At 41.0% G+C, this 17790-nt stretch overlaps 1 protein-coding gene across 6 annotated transcripts in view; it reads right to left on the bottom strand.

Moving 5' to 3' along the window:
- The window catches only part of LOC124288454 (alpha-1,6-mannosyl-glycoprotein 2-beta-N-acetylglucosaminyltransferase-like), a 97618-nt gene that overhangs the window by 32273 nt on the left and 47555 nt on the right, over positions 1-17790 (bottom strand). For 5 of the 6 annotated variants that reach the window (XM_046724969.1, XM_046724975.1, XM_046724970.1 and 2 more), the window contains exons 2-4: positions 9750-10751; positions 6385-6482; positions 4588-4687 (exon numbers count right to left, since the gene is read on the bottom strand). In XM_046724969.1, coding sequence (XP_046580925.1) covers positions 4588-4687; positions 6385-6482; positions 9750-10310 — 759 coding nt within the window. In that variant the 5' untranslated portion in view covers positions 10311-10751. Of the gene's footprint in view, positions 1-4587; positions 4688-6384; positions 6483-9749; positions 10752-11359; positions 11490-17790 lie in introns of those variants that run through there. The other variant, XM_046724974.1, reaches the window with a different exon arrangement.

The raw sequence follows: 17790 nt of genomic DNA, 5'->3' as shown, positions 1-17790 counted from the left end.
ACAGATGGGTTAACATTAAAAGATCTCAGTTTACGCATGAGATGAAGACGCTGTTGACACTTTTTGTATAGGGCTTCAGTGTTAGAGTTCCAGTTCAGCTTAGAGTCAATGAAGGTTCCAAGATACTTATACTCCGACACTGTCTCAACACATTCACTGTTGATTATCACTGGAAGCATTTCTGTGGGTTTACTCCGAAAGTCAATTATCAGTTCCTTTGTTTTTGTGACATTTAAGAGTAAGTGGTTTTCTGCACACCAAGTCGTAAAATGATAAATGTCCTCTTTACACAGTTCTTCAGAATCAGTGTCGTTCAGTTTGCCGACAAACATGCTTATTATTGACATGCTTTTACATCAATATAACTTGTAATCTAATGAATCGTGTGGCTTTGAAAATTGATGTACGGTATCATGAGCCTCCTCTTGTAGGACAGTACTGTATTAGCGTATCGGTACACCACTCACTAATCATCCGACAAAATCCCCAGACGGCCTTGGACGTACACCATGTCAGTGTGACGGCATGTCACATGGAAGGAAGACAACACGTGGACACAAGCCTCCAGCAAGACAGACTCCACAGCAACACTCATATAATTAGTTGCATACAAGCACTATCTCTGTGATCTCTTCTTGAAGCCTTGCAGCGAGCGCGTCTATGACAAGGACATTTATATCAAGAACATGCCGTAAGACTGGGATGTAGGATGAAAGTAGAAAGAGAGAAGTTACATCCTTCTTCCCAAATATTCAGGCGGGTTCCTATTTCTAATATAATTGCATTTTGTCTTGCAATTCTTCACAATTGTGTTATAAATTTTACATTTTCAACACGTTTAAAACATAGTATTGTTTATTCATATTGATAGCAGAAGTAAATGAGCTGTCTGTGTTTTTACCTATTACATATTTATCATTGGCTGGGTTAAGAAAATCCAGTGCTTGTCTCTATGATAATATCTACACATATTTATATATTTGAGTCGGGGTACTTATGAACCTGGCTTTTAAGAAATGTCTGTAATAAGCAGACCGTATATTACTCTAGATAAGACAAATTTGGAGGACCCAAAAAGCAGTCTGTAGAAGGCAGTCTGCTTACAGGTTACTCTTTTTTCAAACTTTTTTGCTGGTGGTAAGAAAACGACATCATATTGCTTTGCGTGAACGATAGGAGAAAACGACCTTGTCAGTGACGATTTGCAATTAAACATCACTAGGCAAGAGTATGTACCTTTTCAGTTTTAATTTGCTTTTGCTAAGCATTGTATTCAAGCTGCAACATAGCAAACATTGAACCCATCGTTGGAATCACAGATAGGTCTATGGTGGGATGAACAAATGCATTGACCACAAGACCACCCAGGCAGACGAGCATGACGACGAGGACTACTGCAGCACACAGACACCCATCAACCCACACAAATAGGCTTTGAAGATAATTAACATTTATGGGCCCACCAAGCAGTTGTGATCAAGCTTAACTGCTTCGAAAGACATTCACTAAATCTAGTAAATGGGATAAAGACCGCTTGCAGACTAAATAACAGCACCCTACATTGGAAGCACCCTGGTTCAATACAAGAAAGTTAATCTGTTCATCTCTCCAGGCTCTTTACATTCACGGATGTTCATTTCAGTCAATTAGCTGAAAAATTACTTTTTTACCAAAGGAGAGTATAAAAGAACAAGCAGAGACTTTGTCAAAATTAATTCTTCATTATTTCGACTTTATTTGTCTCCATGTGGAATATCGTTCTTTCACACTCCTCAGTCAAAATCAACTTGAAGTATTTCGCCAGCTACTTGGGGAATTCTTCCTGGCTAAAGAGCAATCTTCATGTCCATTTCCATCTTGAAAATTTCAAGGAAATTCTCCATGGATCTTGTTTTTTCTCAGCAAATGGATATTCCTGTCATCAAATTAAGGGTAACGCGTGTCCCTTAGGACCAATCATAGCTGGCCAGGACTTGGATCAGATGTAAGGATAACACACAGGGACGAGAGCAATTTAAGTCTTTTTCGTGGGTGTTCAAGCATTGAGTGCCTGCATAAATCTCTACCTCTCTGACATAGGAAACTAGAAAGTACAGGTGAGAATGTCTACCTTTGGAGGAAACAGCTGTAATAGATCAGATCCCTCCTCTGTCTAATGAACACTGTCTTAATCTATAGAGCTACAGCTGTTTCTTAAACACTGTCAGTCTACAGAGCTACGGCTGTCTACTGAACACTGTGTTAGTCTACAGAGCTACAGCTGTCTACTGAACACTGTGTTAGTCTACAGAGCTACAGCTGTCTACTGAACACTGTGTTAGTCTACAGAGCTACAGCTGTCTACTGAACACTGTGTTAGTCTACAGAGCTACAGCTGTCTACTGAACACTGTGTCAGTCTACAGAGCTACAGCTGTCTACTGAACACTGTGTTAGTCTACAGAGCTACAGCTGTCTACTGAACACTGTGTCAGTCTACAGAGCTACAGCTGTCTACTGAACACTGTGTTAGTCTACAGAGCTACAGCTGTCTACTGAACACTGTCAGTCTACAGAGCTACAGCTGTCTACTGAACACTGTGTCAGTCTACAGAGCTACAGCTGTCTACTGAACACTGTGACAGTCTACAGAGCTACAGCTGTCTACTGAACACTGTGTCAGTCTACAGAGCTACAGCTGTCTACTGAACACTGTGTCAGTCTACAGAGCTACAGCTGTCTACTGAACACTGTCAGTCTACAGAGCTACAGCTGTCTACTGAACACTGTGTCAGTCTACAGTCAGCTGTCTACTGAACACTGTGTTACAGCTGTCTACTGAACACTGTGTCAGTCTACAGAGCTACAGCTGTCTACTGAACACTGTGTTAGTCTACAGAGCTACAGCTGTCTACTGAACACTGTTAGTCTACAGAGCTACAGCTGTCTACTGAACACTGTGTTAGTCTACAGGCTACAGCTGCTGTCTACTGAACACTGTCAGTCTACAGAGCTACAGCTGTCTACTGAACACTGTGTTAGTCTACAGAGCTACAGCTGTCTACTGAACACTGTGTTAGTCTACAGAGCTACAGCTGTCTACTGAACACTGTGAGTCTACAGAGCTACAGCTGTCTACTGAACACTGTGTTAGTCTACAGAGCTACAGCTGTCTACTGAACACTGTCAGTCTACAGAGCTACAGCTGTCTACTGAACACTGTGAGCTACAGCTGTCTACTGAGTCTACAGAGCTACAGCTGTCTACTGAACACTGTGTTAGTCTACAGAGCTGTCTACAGCTACAGCTGTCTACTGAACACTGTCAGTCTAGAGCTCTACTGAGTGTTAGCTACAGAGCTACAGCTGTCTACTGAACACTGTGAACACTGTGTCTACTGAACACTGTGTTAGTCTACAGAGCTACAGCTGTCTACTGAACACTGTCAGTCTACAGAGCTACAGCTGTCTACTGAACACTGTGACAGTCTACAGAGCTACAGCTGTCTACTGAACACTGTGTCAGTCTACAGAGCTACAGCTGTCTACTGAACACTGTTAGTCTACAGAGCTACAGCTGTCTACTGAACACTGTGTTAGTCTACTGAGCAACAGCTGTCTACAGAGCTACAGCTGTCTCCTGAACACTGTCAGTCTACAGAGCTACAGCTGTCTACTGAACACTGTGTTAGTCTACAGAGCTACAGCTGTCTACTGAACACTGTGACAGTCTACAGAGCTACAGCTGTCTACTGAACACTGTCAGTCTGCAGAGCTACAGCTGTCTACTGAACACTGTGACAGTCTACAGAGTTACAGCTGTCTACTGAACACTGTGTTAGTCTACTGAGCTACAGCTGTCTACAGAGCTAAAGCTGTCTACTGAACACTGTCAGTCTACAGAGCTACAGCTGTCAAATACAAGCATATCAGTGATATTTTAAGGCTACATGAAAGTGTTGGACCTCCTGTATATAACAAAGTATACAATCCTCTCCTTTACATCATACAGCGCTGATCCCCACGATAATACTGTGTCATAAATACCACCTGTAGTTTCCTCTCATTATACCTGAACTAATTGGTGTAGATAGACCTGGTAGTCTGTACTATTAACCACTAAAACTTGAGATTGTGTAAAGTCTTGTGTAGTGAGTGAGTGAGTGCGTGAGTTTAGTTTTATGCCACAATCAGCAATATTCCAGCTATTCACTCTGTAAATAATTGAGTCTGGACCAGATAATCCAGTGATCAACGGCATGAGCATTGATCTACCCAATTGGGATATGATGACACCTGTCAAGCAAGTCAGCGAGCATGACTACCTGATCCCATAAGTCGCCTCTTACTACAAGCATGGGTTGCTGGAGATCAATTCTAACCCGGATCTTCACGGGTACACTCTGGTGTACACCACCTCAGTAAGTCCAGTGGAGAGGATGGGATGATATGTCATCATCGTGATACTCCATTCGTAGACCATGTGATACCAATAATGACACAGTACAAGAAGAGTAACATTTCCATACAACATGCAATAACCTGGGCGTGTTGTGGTAACTGTGCAGCGGCCTGCTGACCCCAGCCCAGACAATCAGGGTGTCACCTACCTTCCATATCCAGTGGTGTTTGGCCTGGCAGTACTTGGCTTCCCGGTAGTGGCCATACTTGTCTGGGTGAGCTGCGTTATTACACTTGCGTTTTAAAGCTCTGCAAGAACAAGAACATCACAATTAATGTACAAGGGCTGAGCTATAAACTGCATATACCAGATGTTTAGTTTGAACTATATACTTCATATACAAGATACTGGATCTCAGCTATATACTGCATATTTCAGATGCTGGAGCCAAGCTATAAACTGCATATACCAGATGTTTAGTTTGAACTATAAACTGCATATACCAGATGTTTAGTTTGAACTATATACTGCATATACAAGATACTGGATCTGAGCTATATACTGCATGTGCTGGAGTCGACCTATATACTGCATATACCAGATGTTTAGCATGAACTATATATACTGCATATACCAGATACTGAGCTATATACTGCATATACCAGATACTGGATCTGAGCTATATACTGCATGTTTCAGATGCTGGAGTCGAGCTATACACTGCATATACCAGATGCTGGAGCTGAGCTATACACTGCATATACCAGAAAATGACGCTGAGCTATACACTGCATATTACCAGATGCTGGAGCTGAACTATATTGTACTGTTACAACTCTATTAGCGGTATTATTGTTTTAGAGGTGTGCAAAAACAACTAAGGACAGTGTATGAAATCAGCCAAAAAACCAGCCAGACATCTGGGCTGGTAACTTCAAAAACTTACCAGCCCAGAAGAGATTTAACCAGTCCTTTTTAAATACTAAATAGACAGTGCCAGTGGATACGTCATTTGAATATTTTTTTCACCCATCTATTGGGCTGGCTAGCTGTAAAATTAGACCGTCCGGCAGAAATCTAGCCCGTCTCGGGCTGTCGGACGGGCCTTATTTCATACACTGCTAAGGACAGGAGTTACCTGCCTTGAAAGAAAAAAACGTAAAAACACCAGGCTAATAAAAGCATGTGATTTACAATGAACCTTTTGATTTATTGAAATCAAGTGCCCTGATAACCCATCGGTCATCAGAAACAGTACATATAGATATTAAGGCTGAGCAATATATTGCATATTGCTGATGCTGACCTGTATATAAAACATATATATAAGTATATGAGCTACTGGGGCCGACATGAAGGTGTACACCTGTTAGGATGTGTCAGATGTACTGAGAGGACATGGCTAGTGGACCGTGGTGTTCTGCACAGCTGGGTATCACAGTATGAGCAGCATCACTGCCTCCCACTGATGCTCCAGTTTAACTACAAGTCACACTTCATGAAACACCTTCACCTGTCGACCTATATACCTTCTAAGGAGAACATAGCATTTTGTATTCTCATACAATCTTTTCCAACCGTGTCATACAAAAAAATCAAATCAAAATCTGATTGACTCAAAACATGACGTCAATATGTTGAGTCATATTGAAAATCACTATCAGTGGTGAGAATCGACTAGTAATGACTTTTCAAAAAAGGACTGTTTTACTTGAATTTGGCTGTTAATTATCAAAATGTGCCATACGGAACATAGTCAAGTGAGGCAAGATAATGGCCAACACTTTATATTCAGCTTCGCAATAATGTCAGGATAAATGAACACTGTCAACATGGTGAAAATATGTCAAATAGTTATTTTGTTATTGTGTCACTTAATATAATGAATAATACATCAAAGTAGACTTGTTATTGCAATTGTTACCCAATATTTGTGATATGTATCATATTCGCCTCAAAGTGGATTCATTGCAGCCCTTCTACTGAAGGGATCCAATATACTCACTGGTCCTTTTTAATGTCTCTGGGACAGTCGTTGGGGTGCTCCGACGGAAACCCAGTTTTATATATTTGTTGAGAAAAGGGGAAGAATATCTGCATGACCTGAAACAAGAACAGACTACAGTGAGACTGGCAATAACAGACTTGGAAGTGAGACATACTGATAATCCTAAAAGCAAGTTCAACACCGTGTTAGCACCTGATGTCTAACACCTGGTATCTAGCACCTGATGTCTAACACCTGGTATCTAGCACCTGATGTCTAACACCTGGTATCTAGCACCTGATGTCTAACACCTGGTATCTAGCACCTGATGTCTAACACCTGGTATCTAGCACCTGATGTCTAGCACCTGATGTCTAACACCTGGGCCTAGATTTTCGAAGCTCTCTTAGCGCTACGATAGTCGTAAGTGCCATACATTAACATTAACTTACGACTATCTTAGCGCTAAGAGAGCTTAGAAAATCTAGGCCCTGGTATCTAGCACCTGATGTCTAACACCTGGTATCTAGCACCTGATGTATAACACCTTGTATCTAGCACCCGATGTCTAACACCTGGTATCTAGCACCTGATGTCTAACACCTGATATCTAGCACCTGATGTCTAACACCTGATGTTTAACACCTGGTATCTAGCACCTGATGTCTAACACCTGGTATCTAGCACCTGATGTCTAACACCTGGTATCTAGCACCTGATGTCTAACACCTGGTATCTAGCATCCGATGTCTAACACCTGGTATCTAGCACCCGATGTCTAACACCGTGTATCTAGCACCTGATGTCTAACACTTGGTATCTAGCATCCGATGTCTAACACCTGGTATCTAGCACCCGATGTCTAACACCTGGTATCTAGCACCATGAGAAAAGAGCATAGTCAACAAGTTGCCATGATAACAACACAGTAGTAACCTACAACAATCTTTCAATGATGCATGCCATCTAACCACTAGCTGTCATCAGTGTATTTGTCAGGGCCTGTCCACCAAAGCAGTCTTAATGTTATGAAGGAAATACTACAGTACAGCATGGGAGTTTTGATCATCTTAGTGATAGGATTAACCCATGAAGATCTGGGTCAGAATTGGTCTTCAGCAACCCATGCTTGTCCTACTGCAGGTATGGCACTTAAGGAATCCACATTGAAATGTGGAACATGCTAGTCATTCTGTTCGGGAATTAATGCTGTTAAACATTCAGCCATCTCAGATCTTGTGTCACTGCGTCAGCTTGATGTCCACCACTTTAGTGAAACCCACAAGCACCAAGGCCTACACCCTAGCTTTTATAGCTAAGACTGGCAGATCCTGACACAGCTAAGGGAAACAACTCTAGGGGTGAACTCATGCACCTTTGACTATTGCACATTCTGCAGTTGACTCTGTGATGAAGTCAAACCTAGAGAGGACTGGACTGCCTCTACCCTCCAATGAAATGAATGAGTGAGTTTAGTTTTACTCCGCACTCATATTCTAGCTATATGGTGGCAATCTGTAAATAATCAAGTCTGCACCAGACAATCCTGTGATCAGCAGCATGAGCATCTACCTACGCAATTGGGATACAAGCATGGGTTGGACATGACCAAGTCTAATCCAGATCTTCACAGGTCAATGATTGGTTGAGGGGCGGTGGGGTAGCCTCGTGGTTAAAGCATTTGCTTGTCACGCTGAAGACCCGCTCCGATTCCCGACATGGGTACAATGTGTGAAGCCCATTTCTGGTGTCCCCAGCTGTGATATTACTGGTATATTGCTAAAAGTGGCGTAAAACTCAACTCACTCAATGATTGGTTGAGCTTTGCATGCATCTACCATGTTTATTACAGTTATAGAAATATCCCGGAGAGTTGCTCTGAGAAGACATTTATGTAGACGGACAAGCAGACGTCTACATAGACAGCCATGATACGGAAACAGTCCACATTATTGGGAAAAGGAGGTTAGGGAAAGGAAGTTGGGGAAAGGAGGTCGGAGAGAGGGTAGCACTGATGTTTCTGCAGGCCATGCTCCAGTAGGTTGTACCGTCCCTCCACATGAGTGATCCTTTTTGGAATCAGCCCATGTACTGACACAGCGTTTTTACTGTATTTCATACATCCAGTGAACACAATTACCTACTACACATTGACTGGAGCAAGTCACCATCAATCAGACCCTGAGATGCATTGTACCCTAATGTACTTGGACACACAAAGGTGCAGCAAGCAATGATTGACATGGTTCCCACACTGTGAAGAAATGTAACCGAGCTAACTTACTTGGGACTTTCACTATCCCAGGATAAACATCAGAGGTGGCGTGGAATAAATCACCTGGACCGCCTTACGTATTTTAAAACTCATATACATTTGCTACATGACATAAATCTTGGTGGTTTCTGTGAATGACTGACCTTGGAGTATGAAACTAATCTTTAGGTTCATTTAGGGTTATTTCATTTGTTAAATAATGTGACATTTATCATTTTTCAACATTTCTACTACACAAAAGATATATTATACACAACTATATCTCCTCATAAGCAAATGAAAAACAAGCCATTGAAATAACTTCCTGTATCGGACAAAGCATCTGCTCGCTGCTGCTACTTGTGTTTAAACTATTCAGCGACTCCGTCTCAATTCATTAATATAAACACTCCAATTCCTCATATTCCAGCAATATCACGGCAGGGGACACCAGAAATGGGCTTCACACACTGTACCCATGTGGGGAATTGAACCTCGTTTTTGGCCTGACAAGCGAAAGCTTTACCCACATGGCTACCTCACCGCCTGATATGTTTATAAGAGCCTGTCACAACAGGTTTAACCTAATTCAATACGGATTTGTTGATATTCTATTTCGAATGACTGATCACAACAAGAAAATGTACACAGGTTGGTGGTCCGGCTTACGTTACCAGACATACCATTTTAATACCTAGGGTCAAGTCTTATCATTGGCCATATGCTTTAAGTTTGTTGGCAGTCCAGGGGAGTAGAATACGTACTGGATACTTTTGTATCTGAGTGAGTGAGTTGGGTTTTAAGCCTCTTGTGGCAATATTCCAGCAATATCACAATAGGGGACAACGGGTATTTGGCATAAAGAGCGAACACTTTTAACCACTGGGCTATCCAACCGGCCCCTCAAGTATCTATCTGAAGTGAGTGAGACAGGTCTTATAATGCCGCTTGTGGCAATATTCCAGCAATATCATGGCAGGGGACACCAGAAATGGGATTCACACATTGTACCCATGTTGGGAATCAAACCCAGGTCTTCGGTGAGACAAGCGACAAGCTCTGACCCCTAGGCTACCCCAGCGCGCCCCTCATGTATCTGAAGTGAATACTAATAAAGGAAAATACTTACAGGGACAAAGTCTATACCCTCCACCAGCTCATTCAACTCTTCCGCATACACGTCGTGGCTGATGATCAACAATGTCTTGTGTATGTTTCGCACTTTCTTCAATGAGTCTAATAATATCCTAAGGTAGTCATGGCGGTCATGCACCTGCACAATAATCACAACACTCTCTGAGTCCAACTTCAAACCGAAACGATCCAGATTATGAATCTTTTGGGCCTTGTTAATTTTGGCTATTTCCTCTTTGATGAGGCTTATATTAGCTGTGTCTATATTGCGATTGATTGAAATAGTGGTATTATTGTAGTTCCCACTGATGGGTGGAATGACAAGTTTGGATCTTGTAGACTGGGGTAGATTTGAATATGGTTGATCTGCTAACTGTCCAAATTGCACATGCATTTCACCCAAACTGCGGTGGTGTCCTTGAAGAATGATTTGATGGTCATATTCCCCAGTGCCGTCTGGTTGAGACGTCATCAGGATATGCAGATTGAGCATGACGAAAAGCAACATGGCCACCATGAGGATGGATCGGAAGACACGGCGCGGGTAGATCCTCATTGTAGTGTCGTCAGCTACCACACTTCACAAATCACAGATCTGCCAAGCAGGCTGCAGTATTATATGTCACAAACACCAGCTGTTCTCCAACACCACATGGTATAGACTGTCAGTGTACAGAAAATTCACTTCCATTTCTTCTTCACTTTTTTAGTCCTCACACTGACTCTTTTAGGCTACAGCAACAGCAACAGCTATATGGAAGCGGTGGTTTGATCACTGACATTCGATATCAGGTTGTCCCTTGACTTGTGACAATTGTTAAGACCTTAGTTATCACAGGTGTTTGTCCAGTATCTTCATCTGGTTTCCATGGTGATAGACAGATGGTGGTCAGTTGGGCAGTATGGTGGTAGACCTGCTACATGTTACACTGCCATGACGTCCATTTTGGCCTCGGTGGGAGTAAGGCTTGCTATCCCTCAGTAGGAGAGGCAGCACCTGAAAGACAACATACAGTGTGATTATACAGGATGAAAGTTTTTTCGCTTGTTTCATGCTGCAACCTCAACACTCCAGTTACATCATGGTGGCCGACTACAATCAAACAGACACCAGTTCTTTAGATCATGTGAAACACCAGATGAAACACCTGATGCAACACCTGGCTGGACCATCTGCTGCTTTCAGCCCAAATACAAAAACTGAAGTCTACGTGGCACGACTTGTAACCAAGAATCCATATCAGGTGATATGGTATTATCAGGTAATATGGTCCAAATAGTGATAACTACTACAAAAATTATAAACATTTGTTAATACCTCATAATAGAGGTCTTATCAATGTCATTACTACCCAGCTAACATGGTTGCAAAGTTGTTACAGATTCAAGGGCAGGTAACTCCAACTTCCACACTTCAACAACATGTCATATATGAGCAGTCATAATCTGCACTTCCTGTATCAAACATCCTTAGCATGCAAGACTATGTCTACCCAGACCCTTCTATGTCGAGCTTGAAGGAGTGCGTTCCCGTGGAGGTCAAAAGAAATGTTTCAAAGACATCCATGAAAGAGTTTGACATGAACCCTAACACGTGGGAACAACCTGCTATGGTTAGGGCAAAATGGCGCTGCTGCATCCACAAAGCCATGAATAAAGGTGACCAGCTTCAGCACAACAACAACAGGCAAAGAAATCCGTGCCAACTATCAGCAAGACGTCCCTCACATTCCCTGTCAAAGTTGTTACCGCACCCTCCAGCACGCATCAGCTTGATCAGCCACCCGTGTACCAGAAATTATCCATCACTCCTCAGCAATCAAAGCATGCCTCTATCACCTCCATGTTGTGTGACCACAAGGAGAGGAACCCTTTGCATAACTAATGCTTCACTGAAGGCAGACAAACAAGCCTACCACCTGACCTCGGTCTCAGTATTGTAACATACAGAATATGTCTATCCATAGAAGATCTACAATCTATGAATACATTTACAAACCCATCCTCCATCACCACTTCAGTATTGTGTGCTCACCAGGCAGATGACACTACACAGTATGGATGTGTATTCACCATGACTCATTAAGTAAAAAAAACTTCACGTCATAAGGAAATCTCATAAACTGAATGAACTACACACAGCAAACTACAGTTATAGCTAACGTAATGGGACAACTAATTTTAGCTTGTTACAACCTTTGATTGTTTTGTGCATTTTAATAAAATATACAGCAATTGGTTGGTTGGGGAAAAAGAAGTTTGTAATATCTGTCAGTTCGTAATGAAGGTGTTCATTGTAAATACTGTTATTGTAAGTGACTTCATACACATTTGTATATCTTATGTGCTCCTTCATTCGGCCATAAATTATCAAGCAACAAAACACCATCTGCCTGCAAGCATAAATTTTCTGTTGTACATACCAATCTTGATGTCACTGATTAACCGAATAACACCTAGACAATGTCTCACCAACATCCAATCATCGTCATCATCATCATCATCATCATCATCATCATCATCACCACCCAGACTTCATTGCTTCAGACATACATGCCTAACAATAGAAATTTTAATCAACAAAAACGCGTCGACAACCGCCTCAGTTTGCCAATGCTGTGTTGTGTCAACTGCTCCTGACCAAACACACACGCAGCACCAACATGGGCAGAGCCACTGGGGACAGATTATATGGGGACTGGGAACGTCACACCACTCTCCCCGAACAGACCAGGTCCAGTTCTACATAACAAACGAACATCTGCTCCAACCACTGTGCTGAAAATATAATGCCACTCGTTTGAGTGTTAGCTTTCGTTTAGAATAAGTATTTATTGTTAGCCATCACGTATCGGTTACAAACATCAATATGAACAGCCTCTTTTCCCCATTTACCTGGAAGGGTCATGTACTTAATGAAATTAGAAAAGGTGATGTAATCTTGTGTGTCTAGAGCTGGGAGATCCCAGGAAGACGAGGTGAAGCACATAGTACACTTTCCTTCTTTTTCCTATCCAACATTCAACACACACAAAAATAAGATTGCAAGTATCATCATCATCATGATAACCATCATCTGGTTCTTTCTGAAAACATAATATCAAACTGTTCACCTCAACAACTGTTCAAACTTAATTCTTCCAACTTATCACGATCTATCAAATAGTTTGAGAGAAACATTTTACAAACATGGTTTCAGAAACTTTGGTAAAATCTGCACACCTGTAAAAGGCATTACAACATTTTTTATTTTTTATTTTTTTTTACAATATTACAACATGTCGCAAATGTTGATCACAATTTGTTACGGATATCAGATACATTTTTTATTATTTTTTTTTTTTACAACATTACAAAATGTTGCAAATGTTGATCACAATTTGTTACGGATATCAGATACATTTTTTAAATATTTTTTACAACATTACAACATGTCGCAAATGTTGATCACAATTTGTTACGGATATCAGATACATTTTGTTCAACGTTGGGAAGGTTTGCACAGGGTTTTACACCATTTCAGCAATATTTCAGCCACACGGGAGATAAGAAAACATATTTGTCGCTATCGAAATTCTGATTGAAATACATATATCATACCATCAGAAAATCAATGCTGTCAATTATGTATTGGGACAAGCCTCAAAAGATGCATACATATCAATTCAATATTTATAACAATAAAATTATGACTGAAACAGCTGGATGTTGTTGCTGTACACAGTGTAATGTTTATCAGTGTTTAGGGGAATATTCCCCTAGGTTCCTCGTTTTGGCATTACGCCAAGCAAAAAGCACATAGGATGACAACAGGATCTTGCCCAAGAGAGTGTACACACATGAGAAACTGACCTGAAGACAAGCCAACTCTGTTACCCCTCAATACTGTAAGGTATTGTCCCTAATGAATGGGTTTCTGTTTCAATTCAACGTCGGTAACGCTTCAATCATTCACTGCTTTTGTCAAACCATAGATCGATCTTGAAACTGCAGCCAAGAACCGTTGAATGTCCTTCTCATAAACGACAGGCTTGCATGTACTGAAATACGCCAATAACTCAAGTATCGTTTCAAGCTAATCAGTGAGCCTGTCAAGATATTTCACACTCCACAATTTTCATACTCCATCAACTGGAGGGCACCTATTGATTGGCAGGTAGTTTACCATGTTTACAATAGCAAAATGTGCTTAATAATGGTATGAGTTGCAGTGTATGCCTTCAATAAAAGTAAATTGTGTTGGGGAAACACATGGCAGCACAATGGCAGATGGTCCAACTGTGGATCCATGTCTATAATGCCAGAAAAAGGTACAAGGCTGTCATGACACACCAAAAGGCTCACAAATAACCGGCAATGGTTCTTACTTTCTGCAGCTGTTACCACAAATTCAGCAGAAGATGTTACAATACTTTCTTCAATAGCTATCAGGGTGGTGGGGTAGCCTAGTGGTTAAAGCATCCGCTCGTCACGCCGAAGACCCTGGTTCGATTCCCCACATGGGTACAATGTGTGAAGCCCATTTCTGGTGTCCCCTGCCATGATATTGCTGGAATACTGCTAAAGGTGGCGTAAAACCATACTCACTCACTCATTCACTCAATAGCTATCACACAGTTGGTGCTGTCCAGTCAGGTGAAAGTATATAATTAGGGCTGCATGGTATTACCAGTATACCGGTATATTGCAATAGTGCCAGTACGCTTTTCAAATGATACGTATTGCAATATTTCTTCTGAGAACCAGTATGTTGGGTAAGGAACATATATGAAGGTTTTGTGATTATCTTTATGGTTTAAAGGTCACATGTAACGTAAATCACAACTTTGCAGAATCTGATACCTTTGGGTATGGACTTACTGAAACAAATCATCAAAAATGCAAATTCAACTAAAAAAGTTGAAAACTAACACGATGAAAAAACCCCGCGTGAAATAGGAGTTCAAACGATTGACTAATTTTCCTCCAGCGCTTGGGGGAAAAAGTGGTTTCAACAGCAATGCTGCGCTCCTAACGCATGCGCACTGAATAGGTTCGCGGAGCTTGAAACAGGATGCATGTCCGGATTATAAGGTCGTGAGCAGGAGTAGTCTAATCCTGGTTGTGTACACAAATAAATAGTAAATAAGTTACTCGTTACATAAAAGAACCTTGTAAGGATCTAGATCTACTCAGCTATGTGTCAACCAGTGAGGCGTTTGACATTTCAAACCTTTCCTGGCGGTGAGTACTCAGAGTCGGGAGGCTTTGATGTGAGCTATTTTTCTAATGTTTTGTTGATATTTCTCAGGCGCGAGCTTTTATATGTTATGACAATAGATTATCGATTTAACTGTTTATATAATTTCATTTATCTATTTCACCACACGTTCTTCTTACCGAGTCACTTTCTCAGTTCGATACTTAAAAGCAATGTCATTATTTAGCGTTGACAGAATTTCTAACTGTGACATAGATATGTCGTTGTCACAGACAAAACTCATTGTCTGTTTTATTGACACCTATGTGTCTGTCTGCCTGCCTGTCTGCTAATGACAATATTCAATACACAACTTCCATCACTGACCACATGCAATTTGAACTTAACACCTATCAGGCTATACACCATAAACAAAACGCATTGATTTATGGCCCGAGTTCGGTCTCTGTCACATTATGTAATTACACAGACAGGCAGGTGTGATACTTGTACACATGACATGTTATGATGTCTGTTGATTGCAAAATGTTATACACAAAAAATGAGCATGTATTTACAAAACCCAGCCGTTACACTTGAGTGCACACCCACCCGCTCTGACTGGGTTCGGTATCCTGGGTGCTTCGTTTCGAGGGAAGTAAACCCAAATACAAAATATTGCACTTTTGATTTGCGATTGTACGCTTATAATGTTGTTTATATGTTTTTTCACAATCAGCAATGTATATTGTATGTCATAAATAAGTGATAATTGTGTTTTAATTATGTTTGATTTTTTGGTTGCATGTGACCCTTAAATTAATATCTTCTAGTGTTGGGAATTGGTTGAAATCTCACAATCAATGATTGCTTCATTACCAACGAACAATCATCGAAAAAGATTGGTTAGCGTCATTTTTCAGATTTTCCTACCAAGGTTGTTATTGTAGATATGTATAACATGATGCAACTTGTTACTTTAAAGTGATGACTAATATATCATGAACATAAACTTCCTGGAGTCTTAGAGAAATATTCAGTCATGACTTTTCAGTTAGTGAAGTGAGTTTTCTAAGAAATAAACATGCTTCCAGGCCCTGACAACTTCTAAGATATGTTCCATTGTCAAGTATTTCAAAGACTGAAACAGTAGTTGCAAAATCGTTTATGTTCGATTATGAGAAAATGTGATCGATTGCTTGGTCGTTTGTCACTGCGACCAATCTTCGATTATTTCACCACTAATATCTACACAGACTTTCATTCACAACAGATGTTTTCCTTCCTTATTCAATGACAAAACTGCAGACTGTAATACAGTGAAGCCCCGTTAGTCCGGACTCCGATAATCCGGATGTCTCGCCTCCCGGGCGATTTCAGCTTGTTACCAATCTATGCCTATATAATTTGCCTCGATAATCCGGAAATTCGGTTTCCGGAACCGGACGGTAAGTAGCTGTCACCAATCAGTAAAATAAACAGTAAATTGCTTCACAGTCCGGACGCTGTAAGTTGTGTTCACGAACCGTAACAACACCTCCCGGCGATGTTTACTTAATTAACTGGCCAACTGGGTTGTTGTTTTAATTAGACATTAAAAGCTCCCGACTGAAGATACTGTACATTTACACTTTGATTGACACCACAATACAAAGGCGCGGATGACAAGTGAGCTGTTTTGTGATTGGTTAATGTACTTTGACAGACAGATGCGGTCACGCGGACTTAAAGTGATTTTGCTTTACTTACAATGCTGCAAGTCACAAGTGTGCTTCGCTAATTTTGCTAAATGTGACCAAATACCACGCCTCATATTCAACCGATGGATGCAGGAATAATTCGGACATTCAAGGCATACTACAATAGATCGCTTGTTAGACATTACCTCACCTGTGCTGAGGAAGGACGTGATCAGACACGTCGGATCAACATGCTGATGTCACTCGGTAAAATTATTGATGTGATGAATTAAGCTTTACATTAAATGCTTATTTGTTTTATCCAGATTCGTGTCGTTTTTGTAATAGTTAGGGAAGCAACTTGGGTCTTGATTCAGTAGTCCGGACTATTCGCAATCCGGACGAATTTACTGAGAAACGCAACCGTCCGGATTAACGAGGCTTCACTGTACTATAAACGGTATAACAGAATCCAGGACTATGCAGCCTAATTTGGAGATTAGGACAATAGGATTGACACACACAATTTGTGTCACTCACTGTCAAACACTTAAGGTCCCAATATATCGCAATATGTATCACAATACAGGTACCTGAATCACAATATAGTGCAATACAATTTATTTGCCAGTACACAGCCCTAGTATATAACAATACGTAAAGTGTTTGGATGGCTCGATTCGTGTCCACTTTACCCCCACCAGTATCAATGCTTCATCTGCATCTGGCTATCTTCCTTCATGGAGACCCACACAGCATTCAGTGGAAGAAATCACGAGATGTAATGGTCAACATGCTAAGATACTACAGCCATCAGTAGAGATGTAATGGTCAACATGCTAAGATACTACAGCCATCAGTAGAGATGTAATGGTCAACAAGATAAGATACTACAGCCATCAGTAGAGATGTAGTGGTCAACATGATAAGTTACTACAGCCATCAGTAGAGATGTAATGGTCAACAAGATAAGATACTACAGCCATCAGTAGAGATGTAGTGGTCAACATGATAAGTTACTACAGCCATCAGTAGAGATGTAATGGTCAACATTCTAAGATACTACAGCCATCAGTAGAGCTGTAATGGTCAACATGCTAAGATACTACAGCCATCAGTAGAGATGTAATGGTCAACATGCTAAGATACTACAGCCACCAGTAGAGATGTAATGGTCA

Source organism: Haliotis rubra, unplaced genomic scaffold, assembly GCF_003918875.1.
Source record: "Haliotis rubra isolate DU_JTF1 unplaced genomic scaffold, ASM391887v1 Scf418, whole genome shotgun sequence".
NCBI lineage: Eukaryota > Metazoa > Mollusca > Gastropoda > Lepetellida > Haliotidae > Haliotis > Haliotis rubra.
The sequence above is the reverse complement of the archived record's forward strand: the minus strand, read 5'-3'. Positions and strand labels throughout refer to the sequence as shown.